This window comes from Oncorhynchus keta, chromosome 13, assembly GCF_023373465.1.
Source record: "Oncorhynchus keta strain PuntledgeMale-10-30-2019 chromosome 13, Oket_V2, whole genome shotgun sequence".
In the NCBI taxonomy this organism is placed as follows: domain Eukaryota; kingdom Metazoa; phylum Chordata; class Actinopteri; order Salmoniformes; family Salmonidae; genus Oncorhynchus; species Oncorhynchus keta.
In genome coordinates this window covers 41,179,174-41,201,785 of record NC_068433.1, presented here as the reverse complement: position 1 = coordinate 41,201,785, position 22,612 = coordinate 41,179,174, and the positions used below count along the sequence as shown (strand labels likewise).

Below are 22,612 nucleotides of genomic sequence, written 5' to 3'. Positions count from 1 at the left end.
ATACCACTGGGTTGAGAGAGTATACAGAATCCAACCTGGCAACTGTTATGGTCCAAATGACCACCAATCTGGCAACCCTTGAGTTGAGCCACCAATCATCTCTCCTTGCTCCCTCTCAACTCCACCCCCCTAAAAGAGGCAGCAGCAGGTGTATTTTCCCCTTTTAATCACACACGCACACACTCCTCCCCTACAAGTCACCTTAGCTCTCAGAACCCTCTTCTGAGTTGAGAGACGAGGAGGGGCAGCTCAGTGGTGTGTGTGTGTCTCTGTGTGTCTGTGTGTGTGTGTGTGTGTGTGTCTCTGTGTGTGTGTGTGTGTGTGTGTGTGTGTGTGTGTGTGTGTGTGTGTGTGTGTGTGTGCGTGCGTGCGTGCATGCGTGCGTATGTGTCCCACCGAAACTACATCACACACCTAATTCCCCTCTGCCACTGCCAGGCAGCGTAGGGAGGAGCAGAGCTGGGCTGCTCTCTTCAACACATCTGACAATCAGTGGGAGCCTCAATTAGTCAATGAGTAGAAACACTGTGGGTAGAAGAAGAGAATCACTTGAAGGGCACATGCTTTATTGTAAGACGTATGACAAATACATATTGTGCTGTTCACAATGCAATCATGAGGAAAATACTTTAAGTGTTAATAAAATTGGGTTGACATACTTTCTGGCAGCATGATGTCTCTGGTTCTTACTTAGAGAGTTGGGCAATGGAAAACATGTTAGAGACAGAACGTGAGTAATGCTACACAGTTTGGAAATGACTATAATTGTAACTGTTGGGAAACATTGCGACAAGCCAGGACTGCTTTTACAGCTCTAGCTGAAGACTCAACCCTGCCCAAACCAGCTTCTCTTCCCCCCCAAATGAGGTAAACCATTTGAATACATACATTCATAATGTACTAATTACTAGGCACTTTATGCTTGGGAAATAATAGCTTGAGAGAGAGAGGCCTGGTGGTGTGTGTTTGTTTGTGTGTGCTTGTGTGTGTGTGTGTGTGTGTGTGTGCGTGTATGTGCGTGTGTGCTTGTGTGCGTGTGTGTGTGTGTGTGTCTCCATTCCCTAACACTCACCCATCAGTGTTTATTGGGATTTGTTCTCTAAACAGTCTTTAATATATCTGCCTAGCAATGAGAGAAAAAAGTGTTTGCGATGCTAGCGCTACAATGTGTTGATGCCAGCCAGAATGCTAGCAAAGGTCAATGGGAGCGATGCTAACAACGCTGGCCAAGCCAAACAATAAGACAGTGATCTGCAGATGCCCATGACCCAAGTTTCCGCCCTGAAGAATATAACGGTTCTTTGAAGAGAATTCATCCAACATCAACAGTGCATTAACAAAACTGCAAAGGGTCATGGGAGATAGAAAGAGAGAGAAATTTATATATATATATCTCTCTCTCTCTCTCTCTCTCTCTCTCTCTCTATATATATATATATATATATATATATATATATAGAGAGAGAGAGAGAGAGAGAGAGAGAGAGAGAGAGAGAGAGAGAGAGAGAGAGAGAGAGAGAGAGAGAGAGAGAGAGAGAGAGAGAGAGAGAGAGAGAGAGAGAGAGAGAGAGAGAGAGAGAGAGAGAGAGAGAGAGAGAGAGAGAGAATAGCAGCTGAAGCATGGCACCCTTTCAGGACAGTGAAGTGAAGGCTCTTACAAGGTCTACTGCAGCCTCTTCACCTCTCAGAGACACAGAAAGAGATTCTTCAGTGAGCACATCTTAAATGCACCCAACCATTCAGCACTGGCACTGACCTGGAAATGAATGGCTGGCCACCAAAAGCCGGAGAGACAATCACAAAAAAAAAGAAAAAACACTTACCAAATCAAATCAAACGTTATTGGTCACACACTCATATTTAGCAGATGTTATTGATGTGTAGCAAAATGCTTGTGTTCCTAGCTCCAAAAGTGCAGTAGTGTCTTGCAGTTCACAACAATACACACTAATCTAAAAGTAAAAGAATGGAATTAAGAAATATATAAATATTAGATTGAGCAATGTCGGAGTGGCTTTGACTAAAATACAGTAGAATAGAATACAGTATGTAAACATTATTTAAGCATTATTAAAGTGACTAGTGTTCCATTATTAAAGTGGCCAATGATTCCAAGGATATGTATATAGGGCAGCAGCCTCTGGTGCAGGATTACAAAACCGGGTGGAAGCCGGCTAGTGATGGCTATTTAACAGTCTGATGGCCTTGAGATAGAAGCTGTTTATCAGTCTCTCGGTCACAGCTTTGATGCACCTGTACTGACCTCACCTTCTGGATGATAACGGGGTGAACAGGCCGTGGCTCGGGTGGTTGATGTCCTTGATGATCTTTTTGTCCTTAAAGTGACATCAGGTGCTGTAGGTGTCCTGGAGTGCAGGTAGTTTGTCGCCGGTGATGCGTTGGGCAGATCGCACCACCCTCTGGAGAGCCTTGCGGTTGCGGCCGCTGCTTGTGGTTGCGGGCGCTGTTTCAGTACCAGGCGGTACAGCCCGACAGGATGCTCTCAATTGTGTATCTTTAAAAGTTTGTGACGGTTTTAGGGACCAAGCCAAATTTCTTCCCCAAGGCAGCCGATTGTTTGGTCAGTCGGCAGTATCAGATATCTGGGATGCTCATATCTACGCTTATAGAAAAGCTCTCACAGATTTAGGGCTCTATTCGATCAGATCTGCTTTAGCCGACATCCGCCCAGCGTTTGTTTTGGTCGGTGGAACTACATTAGATCGGTACAATTCACAAGCGGCTCCTGGCAATATAGGCTTGTGACAAGGCCCATATTTTTTTAGATACCCCTACCCGAGGTAGAACAAAACACAACCATGTTTTTTTAGATACCCCTACCCGAGGTAGAACAAAACACGACCATGTTTTTTTAGATACCCCTACCCGAGGTAGAACAAAACACGACCATGTTTTTTTAGATACCCCTACCCGAGGTAGAACAAAACACGACCATGTTTTTTTAGATACCCCTACCCGAGGTAGAACAAAACACGACCATGTTTTTTTAGATACCCCTACCCGAGGTAGAACAAAACACGACCATGTTTTTTTAGATACCCCTACCCGAGGTAGAACAAAACACGACCATGTTTTTTTAGATACCCCTACCCGAGGTAGAACAAAACACGACCATGTTTTTTTCACATTCCTACTGTCTCCTATATATAAAATGGATGGTTGTGTAAAAATCTTGTACCGCAAAAGTTGTTCAATTTATAGATATCGTGACACAACCTCTAAACTCAAAGTTCAGAATAATGCCTCGTTGGAGGGGTGGGGGGGCACATAAGCTCATGTAACCCAATATTGCAAGCTCTGATATTGCTAGAATTTGGAATACAAGTTGTCAGTTGTTTGCCCTACATACACAAACTAACAGCATTAGGATATCTTAATGAATATTCTAAATATATAACTGTAAACACAGAGACTCAATAAGCTTTACTTTTTGGTAGCTGATTTATAGACAACTTTGCAAGTCAAATTTGCTCACACTCAGTGCTGTATGGTCCTGCTTGACTAAAATACATTCAGTTACACATGTTATTTTATATTGTGGTTAGTGGAATATGCTCTAAGGAAATCAAGTCGGCACAGACATTGGAATTAGATGTATTTGGGTCCAGGGTTCCTTAAAAGATGTTGTATATTTTGCCCCTACCTACTCTTGTAATTAAGTCAGGGACCATCACATTTTATCTTTGGGGCCACCATGGATTTAGCCTCAAATCCAATATGGCTGCCGTAATTCCATTTGATGGAGGTTAAATCACCTGTAAATATACATTTTGTACAGAAATGTGTACAACACTCATGCCCTTAAAGACTGTTTTGGTGTAAATCAATTTGATTCGGAATCCAATATGGCCAATACACTCAAACACCTTCACCAGCATATAAATTACCCATGTTTATTTTGTATTGAATGTGTTATTCTGTCTTTAAAAGGATTTCATAAGGCTCCTGGTATATCTAGGATTATGAGTGGCACTGCCATGCCTCTGCTGTGTTTGAATACCTGAATCCAAATAGCTTTTCAATGTTTGTTCGTGTTTAAATCTCGTCCACACACTTACAGCATAGCAACAATGGACAATTTGTCACACCCTGACCATAGTTTGCTTTCTATGTTTCTATGTTTTGTTTGGTCAGGGTGTGATCTGAGTGGGCATTCTATGTTGTGTGTCTAGTTTGTCTGTTTCTGTGTTTGGCCTGATATGGTTCTCAATCAGAGGCAGGTGTTAGTCATTGTCTCTGATTGGGAAACATATTTAGGTAGCCTGTTTGGTGTTGGGTTTTGTGGGTGATTGTCTCCTGTGTCAGTGTTTGTACCACACGGGACTGGTTTGGGGGGGGGTTTTCACATTTATTGTTTTGTAGTTTGTTCATGTATAGTTTTTCTTATTAAAAAACCATGAACTTCAACCACGCTGCGTATTGGTCCGCCTCTCCTTCGACAGAAGAACCCCGTGACTCAGTTCCACGAAGAAATAATATAATAACAAGCCTTTCACAACACAAGCACATAGTAGCGTAACCAGGTTACAGGAAAGAAACATGGTATGCAACGGTCAGCTACTCTAGTAGCCTAAATGCACAGCTCTGACCTTTCCCCTCTTTTCCCCAAGTGCAAGGCTGATTGAGTGCCTTTTGAGATGGCAGGAAATAAGTGTGTTCTAAAAGGGTGAGGAGACAACGTAGCCAGTGGTGGTTGTAGTTCTGGTGACTGACCAGCTCGCACAGCTAACTGGTCATTCTGGGCAAGAGACAGTGACAAGGGCGGTATCTTTCCAGTGTGACTGGTGGGGTATTAGGGCTGTGTGGTGAGCAGGATCCAATTCTACAACAGTTGGGTGCAGACACTCAGGAGATGCTGCTTGCATGCCAACTAGACCCATTGACTAATCTCAGCCTGAACGATGCTGGGCATACTTCAGTAGTGGAATGGTTAGTTGTCTGGTTGTGAAAGAGAGTCTGTGAAAGGGCTGTCACAAACAGATCTGCCCTTAGATCTTTCCAACGCCTAATTGACCCGCGGGAGGATTTTTAAAATGTTGAATGTGGAACAAATCCTGTAGGTCAAGTGCTTCATATTCCTTTTGATAGTTGGGTAGAATGATAATTTAAAGCTGATATTAACTGTGGGTGGTTGGCTGTGATTACGGTCTGGGGCAGGCCCAGCAGGAGATGAGGTGGTGAGGAGAGTGACAGAACCGGTGAGGTTGACCTCAGGTCAACAAGAGGTTACTTAAAGTATATCTCATAGACTATGACCTAGGACAGTGGTATTTTGGCTGTTGAATGGCCTACTGACAGTCTGTATTCCAGTTCCTTGGTGTCTGTCTGTAGTTACTGCCAGAGGGGTGGACTGAAGGTGGAGGGGGCTATCATGGACCATTCTGGGAGATTCAGGATGGCATTGATATTGGAGAGCTGCAATTCCTCTGACATGTGAAGGCCCACTAAGTTGATGGCATTTCTTGTCAATGGGTGTCAGGTTGTGTTAGTTCATCGTAGTGAACACCAGCCTTATATTCTTGTCGTCATGCGTGGTTGCATTCTCCCCATACACCATAATGTCACCAAGTCAACAGATACAGCAACTCCAGGGCAGTCAACCATGACGGTGCACTTGATTTTCTGTAAAAAGCAATGTGCCAGCTCAACCTGAACAGCCGAAGAGTGCACCGCACCACGAATGCAGTGAGCCAGCGGAAGGTCATGTTGGATCCAGGCAGCCATATTGGGACTAGCTATGACTCAAAGCTCACTTCTTAATGATAAGGAGGTGACTTAAGAGCCTAATTCTGGAGGTACAAGTTATACCACAGTGGGGGCAAGTTATAGAGCTAGGGAGAGGGTGTCACGGTTGGATTCTCTTTCCTTTCGTTGGAGCCTCCCAGTTGCCTCATTGATCCTCAAAGAGGCTCGTGACTTGGAACACTATGTGTTGCCATGACAAGCAGTCTGGTTGCTGTTTCTATATCCACCAAAAGGTGTTTGAGTGTAATTACGAACAGGCATATTGTATTCCCAATATAGTTCAATTGCACAAAAATAGTCTTGAGTACAGATCATAAGAACAGTACACAAATCTAAAAGATGTCTCTCATTTAAAACATGCATATAAATCGAATAAAATTTGAAAATAAAATCACATTTTATTGGTCGCCCGGTGCAACGAAATGCCTGTGTTTCCTAGCTCCAATAGGGCAGAAAAGACAAGAACATAATCCAGAAAAGAAATGAATGAAGAAATAATCAGAACGAGCAATGCCAGAGACCGGAACATAAATATATAGACATACAATATATACTGTATACAGTGCCTTTCGGAAAGTATTCAGACCCCTTGACTTTTTCCACATGTTACTTTAGAACCTTCTTCTAAAATGTATTTAATAAAAATAAATCCTATTCAATCTACACACAATAACCCATAATGACATAGCGAAAATATATATTTTTAAATGTTTGCACATTTACTGAAAATAAAAAACAGAAATACCTAGTTTACATAAGTATTCAGACCCTTTTCTATCAGACTCAAAATTGAGCTCAGGTGCATCCTGTTTCCATTGATCATCCTTGAGATGTTTCTACAACTTGATGGGAGTCCAACTGTGGTAAATTCAATTAATTCGACATGACTTGGAAAGGCACACACCTGCCTATATAAGGCCCCACAGTTGACAGGTGAACATCCTGTGGCTCGGATGGCTGAGGTCCTTGATGATCTTCTTGGCCTTCCTGTGACACCGGGTGCTGTAGATGTCAGGCAGTGTGCCCCCAGTGATGTGTTGGGTTGACCGCACCACCCCCTGGAGAGCCCTGCGGTTGTGGATGATGCAATTACCGTACCAGGCGGTGATACAGCCTGACAGGATCCTCTCAATGGAGTATCTGTAGAAGTTTGTGAGGGTCTTTCTTCAGCCTCCTTCTTCAACACTCTGTTTGTATGAAGGGACCAATTTATCCAATATATACATACAGATGATTAAACGACCATTGGTGATTCAAATCACCATTGGAAAACCTATGGTATTGTGGCAACCAAATTGATTTTGGATTTGGAAGAGGTGGGGGGGCTTATGTAATTGCAAGAGTAGGGGCTGAACAAATAAAATCCACAAAGGAAACTATTTTTCAATTTTCAGTGTCTGAGCCCACTTGTTTTACTTAGAGCCGATTATATTACAGTAGCGACAACATCAAAAAACATATATAACTGTATGAATTTCTGTCAGGCAGGATGATACACCACTGAATAGGAGCAAATTTGACTTGTGTATAAATCAGTTACCAAAAAGTAACGCTTACATTCATCATAAATATTCGTAGTTCACATTCTCTCCTATTGTATCTCTGTGTTTACAGGTTATATATTTCCAAGATGCAGACAACTGACTACTTGTATTCCAATTTTTTGCAATATCAGAGCTTGCAATATTGGGTTACATGAGCTTATGTGCCCTATCCCCCCCCCCTTCAGCCATGCATTATTCTGCACTTTTTGAGTTTAGGGGGTGTGTCACAATATCTTTCAACTTAACCACTTTTGAAGTAAAATATTTACACAACCATCCATTTCATAAATGGGAGACATAAGAGATGTGAAAACATGGTTGTATTTTGTTCTACCTCTGGTAGGGCTGTTTCAAAAACGAAATACCTTTTCGAGCATTGGCCACTAGCCTAATGGGCTATACCTGAAGTAGACATTGCCAATGGCTGCATAGAGTCGCATTAGGGAACATCCCATGCAGCCTTGTTTACAAGTTCCAACACTGGAATGTGAAATGAAATGTAGACCATGATTAGGCTGATAGAAATCCTCATGATTTAGTTTAATGATTTTCAATTTGAGTGTCTATATAGCCCTCGATTTCTTGTTTTGAACTTCTAAGGCGAGTAGGATGGATGTAGCTTCATGACAATGACCAAGAGCAGCTGCTCACCGATGTGACAGCTCCAACGCAGTTACGCCTTCAACACATCAGCTAAGTGTGTGTCGTTAAACGCTTGATCTGATTGAATCTCGGCCTTATTCTCCTTTTCTCTATCTCTGATCTCTAGTGTGGCAGCACCCTCATCTCTTCCACCCAAATGCACACATAAGACTGTACGGTTCAGGTTCCTGTGTACATTGCCCATGATACGTATTTCAGATTGATTGTATACATACAGGGTTAGAAAAGCCCCTCAAAACCCCAATTGTGGATCAATAGAGTATGCACAGAGCAGCATGCCGTAACATCTCCCTCTCTCTCTCTCTCTCTCTCTCTCTCTCTCTCTCTCTCTCTCCCCCTCTCTCTCTCTCTCTTTCTCTCTCTCTCCCTTGGTTCCCAGTTATCAACCTAGCACTCTTGTCTAAAAACTAAACTTGTTTGCCACTTTTTCATCTCTTCTCTAGTGCATGTGTATGCTGTTCTGTACAATTGACTGCTGGTTCATTTGCCTGGGTTGAATTAGGCACCGTTCCCACTGTGCTACTGGCTGGACACATTTGAATGTGTTTGACTGGACAGATCAAAACTCACCCATTAAAATGCCTGAGGTTAGCATGCTGCAGTGAGAGAGAGAGAGAGAGTGAGAGAGAGAGTGAGAGAGAGTGAGAGAGAGAGAGAGAGAGAGAGAGAGAGAGAGAGGGGGGGTTAGAGAGGGAGAGAGAGATGGAGGTTAGAGGGAGAGCGAATACACACAGAAATACAGAATATTCCTCTACGCCTCAAGGAATATATACATTTCCTTGCAAGTGTGAGAAACACGGCCATCAAAAGGAAAATCAGGCTCCTCCAAGTACAACTCTGATTTTGTCCAATATATCTGCATCCAGAGAACTCATGGAAGACAGTAATGACTGTTGACAGCGGGAAGAATAAAGTGAGATTAGCAGCAGGAAACACAGTGTGTCAGTGGAGAGTGGGTTGACAGTGATGTGAAGACAAAGGGACAAGTGACTAGCTTTAGTTTGCAAAAAGAAATTTAAGAAGCAAGGGCTAGCTAGCGTTAGTACTGGGCTGCACTGATGTCAGTAGAAAGGGCAAGCTAGCGTTAGCGCTGGGCTACAGTGATATGAGGAGAAAGGGGCTTAGTGAATAGCTTTAGCCTAGCATTAGCGCTGGGCTGCAGTGATGGGGCTAGTTAGCGTTAGCTTTTTGCCGCAGTGATGCCGCAAGAAAGGGTCTTGTAAGCACTGGGCTGCAGAGATTTGAAGAGAGAGGGGCTAGCGTTAGCATAGCACTGGCCATGGCTAACGCTGATGTGGCGTGAAATCGTGTCAGGGCTAACGGGTAACTGTTATGATGTCACCCAGCCCAAAATATACTCATTAGAATTATTAGAGTTTTATAAGCATGGCTGCTGATAATTTAATACAGCCAGGTAGCTCAATAGATGTAGCCTACCAGTTTCCCGGACTCCGATTAAGCCTATTCCTGGCCTGAAAAGCATGAAACTCAATGGAAATCTTAAATTTAATTTCAGGCTTAATCTAGGTGTGGGAAACTGGTCCTGAGATTGAATGATAATGACAACAGCGAAATGAATAAGGAGTATTCTTCATCCTGCTCCATCAGAGACAGACAGACAAAGGCTCAGACAGACAGACAGACAGACAGACAGACAGACAGACAGACAGACAGACAGACAGACAGACAGACAGACAGACAGACAGACAGACAGAGGTGCAGATGGAGATGTACACAAGGCTGTAGCCACTGAGGCTCTGATTGAGCGTGATTGAACCACTGTGATGTCCTATTGTTTTTAGGAAAATTACCAGCATGAATGGCACAGATGCCTGTCATCCTATTTGGGACGCGACGGCGACAGCAGCCCACGATGCAGTTTGATCTCAGATGGGAAGAGAAGGAAAAGATTTAGACGATAGCCCCAATTTAGCCAGCAGGATACCACCCTGCATACCACTGCTGGCTTGCTTCTGAAGCTATGCAGTGTTGGTCCTGGTCAGTCCCTGGATGGGAGACCAGATGCTGCTGGAAGTGGTGTTGGAGGGCCAGTAGGAGGCACTCTTTCTTCTGGTCTAAAAAATGACCCTGGCCAGTGATTGGGGACACTGCCCTGTGTAGGGTGCTGTCTTTTGGATGGGATGTTAAACGGGTGTCCTGACTCTCTGCGGTCATTAAAGATCCCATGGCACTTATTGTAGGGGTGTTAACCCCGGTGTCCTGGCTAAATTCCCAATCTGGCCATCAAACCATCACGGTCACCTCATAATCCCCAGTTTACAATTGGCTCATTCATCCCCCTCCTCTCCCCTGTAACTATTTCCCAGGTCGTTGCTGCAAATGAGAATGTGTTCTCAGTCAACATACCTGGTAAAATAACGGATAAATAAAAATTGTGCACAGATCTGCAATTTTAATCAGAATGTAAATTGTGCTTTTTGATTCAGAATCTGAGAGGTGAATGACATAGATGTCGCAGTCCTGCATAAAATGGCACGAATCAATGCCAATCCTGTTGACTGTCTGTTGGAAATGAGTCGAATGTCACCCCTAATGACCATGTCTTGATAGAACGTCAGAAGACATTGATTGTCAGTAGTAATTAGAATACGTGTGTCTTGTCAGTATAATGTTAGTATGGTCCGTTCCTGCCTGTCTTTCCGAGCTGTTCTCTTACATAGACAGAAATAGCTGATCTATCTCTCTCTCTCTCTCTCTCTCTCTCACTGCGACACATCAAATAGAGGAGCGGATGTGCGGTGGTGTGAGAAAGAAAATACCACCTCCTCAGAGCAGTGGGAGTGCAGCAGTATACACAGCAGAGTCACCCAGGTGCGGAAACAGAGCTGGCTCTGCTTAGTCTTCTTATGACAGATAATTCTGTTATGGGGATAATAACCACAACATTCATCTCCCTTATCGCCGCTAACACAGACTCGCGTACACATGCCAGACGCTTCTTTGCTATCGTCACCGTTGTATAACACTGTAAAGACGTTTATAAAGGGAATCATATGCGGTGAAACATGCTGTTGATGTACGCTCTGCTCTGTCTGTGTCATCTATAGATGATGAATACGGAAGCGTCTGTGGTGTCGCGTGTAGCTGATGAATACGGAAGCGTCTGTGGTGTCGCGTGTAGCTGATGAATACGGAAGCGTCTGTGGTGTCGCGTAGCTGATGAATACGGAAGCGTCTGTGGTGTCGCGTGTAGCTGATGAATACGGAAGCGTCTGTGGTGTCGCGTAGCTGATGAATACGGAAGCGTCTGTGGTGTCGCGTAGCTGATGAATACGGAAGAGTCTGTGGTGTCGCGTAGCTGATGAATACGGAAGAGTCTGTGGTGTCGCGTAGCTGATGAATACGGAAGCGTCTGTGGTGTCGCGTAGCTGATGAATACGGAAGCGTCTGTGGTGTCGCGTGTAGCTGATGAATACGGAAGCGTCTGTGGTGTCGCGTAGCCACGGTGCGTTTGTACCCTTGTGTATGGGGAAAACATTGTGAATTCGAATTCTAATCAAGAATGATATTTTCAGGTCAGCAACACAAAGAAAGTAATACACCACTCAAAAAAATGTCTACACAGAGCTGCAGTTCTACAGTCAAGAGCAAGTTATTTTTTTTAATCAAAGGGACCGTTTTTGTTGGCTATAGAAAAGCTATTTTAGAAACCAGAAACTAGACTGAAGACCGTGTGCGCTTACATCTTCTGGTATCAAATACAGACAGAGTGAACAAGATACTCACAAGGTTCAATAAAACGGTTTACAAGAATCACTGACTTCATCAAGAGTTTTAATCACAACACTGTACACTTGGCCATTTACGACAAGTTACTGTCAGAAAAGACACAGAGACGGAGGGGCCCTGACTCTGACACTAACAGGAGGGAACGACAGAGTATGAAAGCAAGGAAAGGTGTTTGGCAGTGCAGAGTTGTATGCAGAAATCAACCACGACGATTACAGTAATATTAATGTGCATTAAAAGAAAAACAATCACAATATGCTCGTAATATCCTCATATTCCTCCTCCATATCCTTCCTTCTTTCCTTCTCTATATATCTTTCCTTCACTAGAGTGATAGAGTATGTAGTATACAGTATGTACAGTCCAGTGTGCGAGTAAGGCGTGTGTGTGAACAGAATCGCGAGTGCAGAGTTTGAGTGAGGGGTGACGTGAGTATGTCCGGTCCAGCCCAGTCCACTCCAGTCAACTATTCAGAGTCCACTCCAGCCCAGCCAACCCCTAGTCCACTCCACTGAGTCCCTTTCAGCTCAACCACAGTCCAGTATAGTCTGGTGTCGAGTGTCTGGCTTTGTCCGTTCATGTCTGGTCCCAGCTCAGACCACTGGGTTTGTGTACTGGGTTGGAGCACAGTATGTGTATTGGGAGTTGTAGTGCAGTTGTCTCGGCAGTATGGCTGTTCAGATGTTACTTGCTCCCTGCGTATGTATAGTGTGTAGTCCTGACACTTTTTCCCTGCTAGTGTGTAGTTATATACAGTAGTTGTGTAATAGTATACTGTACAATAGTTGTGTAGCACCCAGTTTGTCAGTCGTGTAGCTAATTGTGTAGTAGCCTACTGTAGTTTTGTACAGGTATGTAATCTAAGTGTACAGGTATGTAATCTAAGCAGTTGGATCCTGCTTGTGAAATGTTGTATAGTACTATAGTTGTAAAGGTTTGCAGCCTTAGCAGTTTGACTCTGCAGGTGTGAAGTTGCACAGTTCTGTGTGCTGGTATGTTTGTATTGTCCTGCAGCTGTGTAGCTGTGTCGTCATTAAAGTTCCAATGCAGCTGTTTTTATCTAAATATCAAATCATTTCTGGGTAACAAGTAAGTAACTTACTGTGATTGTTTTCAATTAAAATGGTCAGAAAAGAAACAAAAACAGCCTCTTTGCAAAAAACAATTTCTTAAGCAACAATTTTGCCAAAATTGTCTGGGAATGGTCTGAGTGGGGAGGGGAAAACGGAAAACTAGCTGTTTTTGGCAAAGACGTTTGTAACTATCTTTCTTATTGGTCTAACTCATTTATTGCTCGGTGATGTCACCAGGCAGGCCAAAAACTTCTTCCCACCAAAACTGGCTGAATTTCAGGCAGTCTTTTCAAAAGGCTCTGATACTAAAGGGGCATTATCATAATTTTCACAGTATTATACCAACCTCATAGTGTGGAAATATACACTGAATATAAAACATAGGAAAATCATGTTTTTGACTACACTGGACCTTTAACAGTAGTCAACAGTGGTTTTAACAGTTGGACCCTGCGGGAGTGTAGTTGCTGAGCTCTCTGCGTATGGTGCTGAAGGGCGACAGCTCCAGCTCTGTGGTACACTCATGCTCATTATCATCACTAGCCGTGCCTGAGGAGTGGGCATGGTTACAGCAGCAGCAACAACAACAGTCCAGGAAGGCTCTGCCTAGCGGGCGACATAATAACAGGAGCAAAACAGGCGTCACTGCCGCCCGGCAGAACAACAACAGCTGTGACAGGAGGTGTAAGACCGCCATGGTCCGCTCCGGCACGCCCGCCGCCATGTATGCCGACACGATGTTACAGATGTTCTCCGGGACCACGCAGGCGCCGTAGACGATGGCGAGCGCCACGACGGTGCAGTTCATCTGGCTTTCGAGGCGTATCTGCTTCTTGTTGCCGCGGACGGAGGCCTGCTCGGCGCGGCGGATCTTGCGGGCGGTGACGAGGGAACAGCCGATGGTGAAGAGCGTAGGGAGGCAGAAGTAACAGCCGAAGCACCACCAGAGCCGCGCGCCCTCGTAGGTTAGGCCCAGGACGTAGAGCGTATCTGGGAGCGATGTCGAGATGCGCACCACGCAGCGCTCCGTAGGGGGGTCATCTGGGAGGGCGGGGTCCTCTGTGACCAGCTGGCGGATCAGGAGCTCAGGGAGAGCCAATAGGAGAGCTCCGATCCAGATGACGGCGAGCTTGGCTGTAGTGGAGGTGCAGTTCTCGATCATCTCGTAATACATCTGGACATTTGTGGCTGCGCGGAAACGGTCAATGCACAGAGCGCACAGGGTGAACGTGGTCACACCTAGAGATGCCACCTGGGGACAAATACAGGGAGAAATGGTTAATGGTTTATCACAAAGACAAATGGTTTATCAGAATGTTGAATCATCTGACAGTATACACCAAATAGACCTTTTTAAATTTTACTTTCACAAAGACGACAACACCCCTCTTAGAAATCTGACAGAGGAGTCTTTCCTTGAATTGAAAGACTGCATCAAACTGAAAAAAGGTGCCAAATTCTAAGCCTCTCAAAGCTTCGAAAACACATCATTCAGAACCAAGTCTCTGCTCTGCTTCGGTTTGAGTCTGAAAGACTGAGACACAGCAAGGAACCTGGAACATGTTCCTCTCCAGCTGGAATCACTGCAGTTACTACAGGGAAAACTAACTGTAGCCAGACCCAGACCCAGCTGCTATAGTCTGTACGGTCCTGCCCTGTGATTACTGCTGCTGCAGTTTACTACATAAACAGTAAAGCTGTGGAGGTTTCTCTCTATCACCCACTCCCTCTTCTCATTACCTCACTCTCCTTCTCTCATCTCTCACTCATGCACTCTCTCTCTTTCTCTCTGTCCTCTCTCTCTTGCTCTCTGCCCTCTCTCCTTCCCCACTCCCTCTCCCCTCTCCTTCTCTCTATCTGTTAATTAGACTAGTGTTTCCCAGACGTCCCTGGGAGGCCACAGAGGCTACAGCCTTCTAAACAGTAACATCCTGCAGAGATCGAGATAGAGAGGAGAGCCACACATGAACTATGGATCTCTGCCAAAGCTGCTACTGTTCTGATGAAGTAGAGCCAAAGGAGAACAACACTGGGTCAGCCATTAGAGAGAAAGGAAAGTAAATACCTGCATGCTATTGTACAGCATGCTCCGGTAGACTTCAAAGAGGTGTGATAGTGTGTAGGGTATTCCTAATCCTTTTATGAGACATTTTGATACCTTGCACCTGGTACATACTCATGTACACTTCAAAGGAGCATAACATGATCCCCCCCCCTGTTAAGTTGGTGAAACATTGATTTAACCAAAAACGTGTATCTTCTAAACAAGATCCCTCTTCCATGGTGACTACTAGTGACCTTCAGCCTGTGCATGTCGTACAGTGTGATTGGTTGCTTTAATTACACCTAGAGGGCTTCCTGCATCCTGGCCAACCGTGCACCTTCGCATCTGTGTGCCAGGTATCTGCCTTCGAGCCCTACTCTGCTTTGTACACTCACACAGGTGCCAACATGGTGAATAGAGCCTGAACACTAGGCTGGAGACAAGTCAAACTAAACACTCTCACATAGACAGGGGTGATTTCTTTGATCAGATCTCACAGAGCAGGAGAGAGAGGGCGGGAGGGACAGAATAGGACAAGCCCAGCTTTGTACAGATATGTAGATCAACGATATGGGCCAATGGCCATGGTGCTGGAGCTAGTGTGGAGCTAACGTTGCTTAAACTGAAAGCTGTGTGTGTGTTTGTGTGAGTGTGTGTATGCGTGATTATTCCTTTCGCTAGCCTAATTATTCATACAACGGCCTGACATCTTTATAATGATTAACAGGCCAATTTGGCAAATACCCTCTCTGTGTAAATGACCCCTGTCACGTCTGCCATGTCTGTGGTCATGCTGACAGGCTGTACAGCACCATTGTGTCTTAGTTACTTGTAATTGTGCAGCAGGTAATAGAGATATTTCCCCTGTTGCTGGTTTAATAATGGCCCACAAATTCCCTGATTAAGCTCCTCTGAGCAGTTGCCTTCAAAACCCATGTTATTAATTGGAGTTCAATGGCAACTGAGTGACTTGATGACCCGCGGCGGGCGGCCATGTTGGATCCTAAGCGGCTGTCGTGGTAATGACTCTTATCTATTGATAAATGGTGCAATGCTCACGAATGCACACACACATACACATGCAGACACAGAAACACACACACTGAGCACATGAATAAGCTGAAGACAAAGGCTATTACAGTTCAGATCTGTTACAGGCTGACTGCGTCTGTCCCTCCCTCCCTCCCTCTCTTTCTCCTTCCCCAGACCATAACTCCAACAGGAGAAGCCTAGTCCCCCGGCTGCCACTCTGCCACGGGGATCATCAGTCTCCTCTGTACAGTCAAGGAATGGATCATCACAGAGACAGGCTGGCAGACAGGGCTAGATCTGGACCTGAGCGTCATGAAGTCACTACTCTTTGGGACTCCATGACGTAGCCTCTGAACTGTAACCCTGATTCAATGTTCACTGTTTTAGCTCTGTGTGTGATACGGTTACCCTGGGTTACTGTTGAGATGAAGCTCATGGTAAATGTCTATTTACAAGTGGACATTACAGTTCTATTCTATTCTACACTGGCTGTGCATACACATGGTTCACACAGTTATAAATTAGTCAATATTTCATTTCTGCTTCTATAATCATTTAGTTAATTTTTGTTAGATTCTCTCTGGGTTGTGATGTTGTTATGTATCTACGTGGTCTATCTCTCAGCAAAGTAAGCATCTACTCATCCTGTAGCTACAAATAGCCTGAATGGGATAATTATCACCCATCATCCATTATTTACAAATACTAATTATATACACTGAATCATTAACATAGCCGGTCAGACCGCATGAGTAATGAGTAATAGAGGGGCAGACAATGTGCTGTTGGGCGGAGTGGTGTGTGTGTGTGTGTGTGTATATGTGTGTTGGAAGAAGTGTATACGTGTATGTGGGAGTGTGTGGTGTGTATGTGGGAGTGTGTGTGTGTATATGTGTATGTGTGTGTGAGAGTCCTTCCCCTAATCACAGTGAGCACGTGCAGAGAGAGGATCGCCGTGGGTAACGATCAGTGGAGGGCAGGCCATCCCACCCATCTGGAATCTCAGCACGCCCTGCTACCGTGTGTGTGTGTATGAGTGTCTGCGTGTGTAGGTGAGTGTGCATTTGTGTGTGTGAGAGAGAGAGAGAGAGGGAGAGAGAGAGAGAGAGAGAGAGAGAGAGAGAGAGAGAGAGAGAGAGAGAGAGAGAGAGAGAGAGAGAGAGAGAGAGAGAGAGAGAGAGAGAGAGAGAGAGAGAGAGAGAGTCTAGGTGTGTGTGAGATTTAGTGTGTGTTTGAGATTCTGTGCATGTGTGTCCATAAGTGAGAGAGATTAAGCTTGTGTATGCGTGTGTGATTGAGTCTGTGCATGTGCGCGCCCACGTACATGGGTGTCAGGGTGATGAATGTCTAGCTATTAACACCAATCCCAGCACAATACAGTCCTCCACCTCCGACCTCAATGGCTCCCAGTAGAACGTCTATTCCCTGCAGCAGACTGGGATGAGTTTATCTCCCCGCAGACAGCAGCACCTCAGCCTCCCAGTCTCTCTCTGTCTGAGAACGGACAAAGCTGCTGGAGAGAACCCATCTATGCCTATCTGAGCCTCACTGTTCCCACTGAACTTAAAGAAGCAATATCTTCACTACTCACTACTGGCTGTGGCTGTTGATATAGCCTACGCTGCAGACGTTAGTCAGGGACGTGATTCACATAACACCACTCGTGACGCACAAGGGCCTCTTCCACTTGGCTTCCCTCCTTCGAAGCTCTGCACATCACTGGAGACTTGACCACATACACTTACACATACACACCACATGACCAGGCCACAGAAGCTATGCACACCACAGAGAGATCCTCCCATCAGTGTCAGAGGGACTGTCAGAGGGACTGTCCATGTCTCAGTGGAATACTGTAGCAGCTCTCCTCCTCTCCTAGCTGTCTGTATCTAATGCATTATCATCACCATGTCCGCTGGGCTCATATCTACCGTCTGGGCTCTGGGGGTTGGAATATGGGTTTATGGACGTGTATGAGTGCGTGTCTGTGTGGTCATGTATGTGCGTGTGTCTTCGTCTGTGAGTCTGTCTGATTGCGTCTGCACACACATCCGTGTGTGGGTGTGTGCGTGTGGGTCATGAGCCAGTGGGCAACGCAGCCCGAAGCTTCCTCTCCTCCCAGTGGAGTGTTCTCTCCCACATCCTGCCTGCGGAGCGACATTACTCCCCACTTAACCCACATAGAGTCACAGTGGATCAGCTCAGCACTGCACAGGGCTGAGGACACACAGGGCTGAGGACACGCACGGACACACACACATGCACACGCATGGCCGGGCGACACACATGCATGCACTGACGCATGCAGGGACTCATGGGCATGCATGCCTAAAATTCACAAACGTGCCCGCAGGCACTCACCCACACGCACGGACCCCAACCTCCACACACACACACACACATTTACATTTTACATTTAAGTCATTTAGCAGACGCTCTTATCCAGAGCGACTTACAAATTGGTGCATACACCTTATGACAACCAGTGGAACAGCCACTTGCATCTAAATCACAGGGGGTGAGAAGGATTACTTACCCACTTACACCCACACACACACACACACACACACACACACACACACACACACACACACACACACACACACACACACACACACACACACACACACACACACACACAAGCCAGACGGTCTACTGACACCTTCTTCAAGCGCTCCTCACCCTACACCTAGTGCTCTACTTCGAACTCATGTTGCTCTGCAGCAGCAACCCAAAATCCTCCGTCAGTTTCACTGCTACACTGTACAATGAGATACGGAGTTGTGGGAATACGAAACTGGTTTTAACCCAACAGCCTTACAAAGGAAAGGCATGACTGCACACACACACACACACACACACACACACACACACACACACACACACACACACACACACACACACACACACACACACACACACACACACACACACACACACACACACACACACACACACACACACACACACACAGGTTGAACATTGCATCACACTGATACCCACCCAGGGTAAAGTGAGATGGCTATAAACTGGGTGTGGTGTTTTGTGATTTACTTAGGCCCCTTGTATGTGTAGGTGAGAAAGACAGAGATATCACACTGTAGTAGATAGGCACAGAGTTGTGTGAGAGAGCAAGAGAGATAGAGAGATAGAGAAAAGGAGAGACACAGTAGTGGGACAAAAAAAAGGGAGAGATAGAGGGAAAGATTAAGTGTGTGGGTAGAGGGAGGCCACTTCTCTTCAGCAGCCAGCAGGTGTGCGTAGCAGTGTCACACTGGGTGTCACAATGAGATGAGGTGACATCTGATCTTGGTGGGAACTCATCTTGTTTATTATTGTGCCGATGGAGGCTAATCCCGTGTTAGGGTGAAATGGATTAGTGTCATGTTCACTGTGATAGGCTTTTCTATCACAAGTTGTTCTGAATATGACAATAGCGCATTATAAATACGTAATACACAATGCAATACCATTTGAAAATTGTGCCTATGCCAAGAGAAGTGTTCAGATGCCCCAAGACACATCTTCCACCAATATGAGGAGAAAATCTGTAGTAGAATAGAATAAAATAGAATAGAACATAATAGAATACCTCCAGATATGGCACGATTTTACAGGTGAATTCTCCCAGTAGCCAGGACTTAGTCAATTCATGGAAAATGACGAGGGGCAGACAAAAGAAGACGACCACAAAATCCCAGATGGCCAGGTTAGCTATGAGAGAGTTGGAGATGCTCTTCATATAGTAGTTCTGACACACGATGCACAGTATGGCTATGTTCCCTGCTATCCCAGCGAGGAAAATGATGGCAGAAACGCCCGTGATAGCATAAGCGCCAAAGGTTTCACTTGTCACAGGGTAAAATGGGTTTTTGATTTCGCGTCCAAAATCTGCTGTGTTGGGAGGGGTCATTGGAGTGGCATCCCACGGGTTTTCCTCGCGGTAAGTAAACATCTCGCTTCTCCTGGTGAAGAGGTCGAGGGGTAGGTCGGTAGAGGTGAGAGCTAGGGGCTTGGGTATTGGCTCCCATGGAGAGAGAGGGGGGCCCAGCCCGTCCACTGCGCTCTGCGCCTGAGATAAAGCCATTGAGCTTTTGTTCAACACTTTTCTCCTCCTCTCCGTCTTAAACGCCTTCTTCTGCTCGTCTTTTGTGCCTCTCTTGCGTCTGTCGCTGTCCAGTTGTCCCCCGCGTTGCTGGCCCATTGCTGGGGGCTTAGTGGTATTGTATCCACCTGCCGTCCCCATGGCAGCGGCCGCGCCAATCTCACTATTCAACTTTCTCCTCTTGTGGCGGCGCACCAGGTCCCTGTGCGGGGTGACGGAGTAATCCCCCCGTGTCAGTGTTCTGTTGGAGTGCTGTCGTTTTAATCCTACATGTCTATGCTTTGTTTCATCCTGAATTACGCGCATCCTTCTCACAGAAGTAGAATGAAAACGTTCCATCCACGTTTGAAGAGTCTGTTTGGAGTAGGACGTACCTGTAGCGTGCCCCCCGGAGCGAGTGCTGTCATAGGCTGTGTTTTGGGGACCCTCTCTGATGGCTGTGTGAGCGGTCCTGTGGGTTGTTGTAGCGTTAAGCCCATAATACCCCCCTGCTGTTTCTCTAGTCCGTATGTTTCCATGATTTCTGAGCGATAAGACATGTGCATTCCCCAACAACACACACAGCGTCCTCAGCATCAGAGTCCGCATGGTCCAGATCATAGCGCAGACAGATATATCCTCCTCAGAAAGCCATCCTTAGCTCAGTGCAGAGAATAAACTCCCATTCAGTCTACACCCATAATAACAAAACAAATTACACTAAACTTAAACCCTCAATGTAGATCCCAAACATCTTATATAGGGTTTGCAAACTTTTAGCTCATATCCAAATTCAGCGCACTGTGTTTGGTCTCCGCCGTGATGTTGTTCTGTGCAAGTCTGCCGCCACCTCCTCCTGTGAGATGTATTTTTGTCAAGTAGAAAGTGCCATGCCTTACCGAACGAGATATCCCTGCAAGGTCCCCATGGAACCACATGCCGCTAGCAAACTCATTTTTACAGCGACAACATGGTCACATGCATCTCATCTCCATAAACAGCAGATCACCGGACTTTCCTTTTTGAGCCGAATAGGCTGCACTGGCTGTGGTTGGGTCTGACTGAGACTCACAAGCGCTGCTGCTGTGTCCTGCTGTGTGTTTGTTACACAGCTGCGAGCTGAGAGAGAAGAGAGGCGCGGCTCTGGCTGGCTCTCCCTGTCCGCTCCGTGGAGCACCGAGGTGAGCTGGGTGTCTCGGGAAGGAATGTGGAAGAATGGAATCCCCTGGCGGCTAACCCTGATCTGTCACTCCGCATCCATCAGATCCTGCCTCCAGACTACCGCCGCTGGTAGCCAACCACGCCCGATGACGCGCACGCGATAAATATATTATCATCATATTACACATGGCTTTATCGCCGTATACTGACCACTTTCTTCATGGTGTAATATAATATTTGGCGTTTAAACTATTCTGATGTCTATTTGCTCGATATCAGTTATTGTGCAAAACATCTGCAGTAGCCTAGTAGCCTACAGGCTATGTATACACATCTCAGCTAGCACATACAGTTCGACAATCATATGTTTCTTAGATCTTGGTGAAAGCATGGGGGTCCAATGGTTATTTTGCAAACAACCTTTTTGGGAATGGTGCAGGATAGTTGCTTGTCTTTGGAACATTCTCAGAACATTTAAGGAACTTGACAACAACAACAAAAAAAACGTCATTTTCTTGGTATTTCATTACGTTAACAGAATGTTTCCTAAAAGTTCAAACATGGTTACATTTCATTTCAATTCTGGTAATGTTCTAGGAACGTTCTCCAACTGGTTTGACATTGGGAATGTTCTCAAATTGTTCCAAGAACCTGAAGAAACAACGTTCTTCTGTGGACATTTCAGCACTTCAGCCTAACATTTCACTCACATTTTGTAATGGTTCTATTTAAATTCATGTTCTCAAATTCTTCCCGAGATCTTTAAGAAAATGTTCCATTAAAAAAAACACAAGAAAACTTTAGTGACGTTCTCACGTTCTAACATTTTATTGAAACGCATACATTCTGTTCTCAAATGCTAAGAAAACGTTACATAAAAAAAAAACACAATAATACTTTAGTAATATTCAGAGAACGTTATAAGAATGTTATTTAAAAATATATACATTCTGTTCTCGGGATCAACAAAACTATTATTATACTACTATTATTAATCTATTATTTGTTAAGTGTATTCAAGTGTTGTGTCCGATCCCTCTAATTGGCCACGCCTGATCTTAATGTTAGTGCTCGTAGTGTTTCCTTTGAAATGGGGTCTGTTTGAATAGACTAAAACGAGCAGCTTTGTATGCGTAAAAAACACATGGCATGCTAACTCCATTCTGGTGGCGCAGTGGATTAATTCCATGAATAGACAACAGCAGTTTATAGGTTCGCACAAATCTCACAGATGCTGTGTCACAATAATACACAAAAATGTGTTTGCATGATTAATGCATAAGGATATGAATGTCCATCTGTCTTATTTGTGCTTGGAGTTCAGTGAAAGTTATAAAAAAAAATACTCAAAATAACCCATCATTTCTGTTCTCAGAGTGTTTATAGTTAGAGAACAGACTTGTTTGACAAGAGCTCTGACTCTGGGCTGACAAGAGCTCTGACTCTGGGCTGACACATTAAATGGAAACAAATTATTTGGAGTATATGGACAAGA

The 22,612-nt window shown here is 45.0% G+C and overlaps 1 protein-coding gene across 1 annotated transcript; it reads right to left on the bottom strand.

Annotated features, from left to right (window-relative positions):
* Window positions 1–11,562: 11,562 nt before the first annotated feature.
* On the bottom strand, window positions 11,563–21,693 carry LOC118392344 (prosaposin receptor GPR37-like). Its single transcript, XM_035784259.2, has 2 exons — window positions 19,465–21,693; window positions 11,563–14,048 (listed from the first exon to the last, which is right to left on the bottom strand). Exons 1-2 carry the CDS (start codon window positions 20,575–20,577, stop codon window positions 13,233–13,235), a joined length of 1,929 nt encoding a protein of 642 aa, XP_035640152.2. The 5' UTR covers window positions 20,578–21,693; the 3' UTR covers window positions 11,563–13,232.
* Between the last annotated feature and the right edge of the window lie 919 nt (window positions 21,694–22,612).

What these genes read in the sequence shown, in the direction of transcription:
- LOC118392344 (XM_035784259.2), bottom strand. Translation starts at nt 20,577, where the DNA reads ATGATCTGGACCATGCGGACTCTGATGCTGAGGACGCTGTGTGTGTTG. An exon ending in AAATCGTGCCATATCTGGAG is followed by an intron (nt 14,049 to 19,464) that starts GTATTCTATTAT and finishes ATTTGTCCCCAG; the next exon opens with GTGGCATCTCTAGGTGTGAC.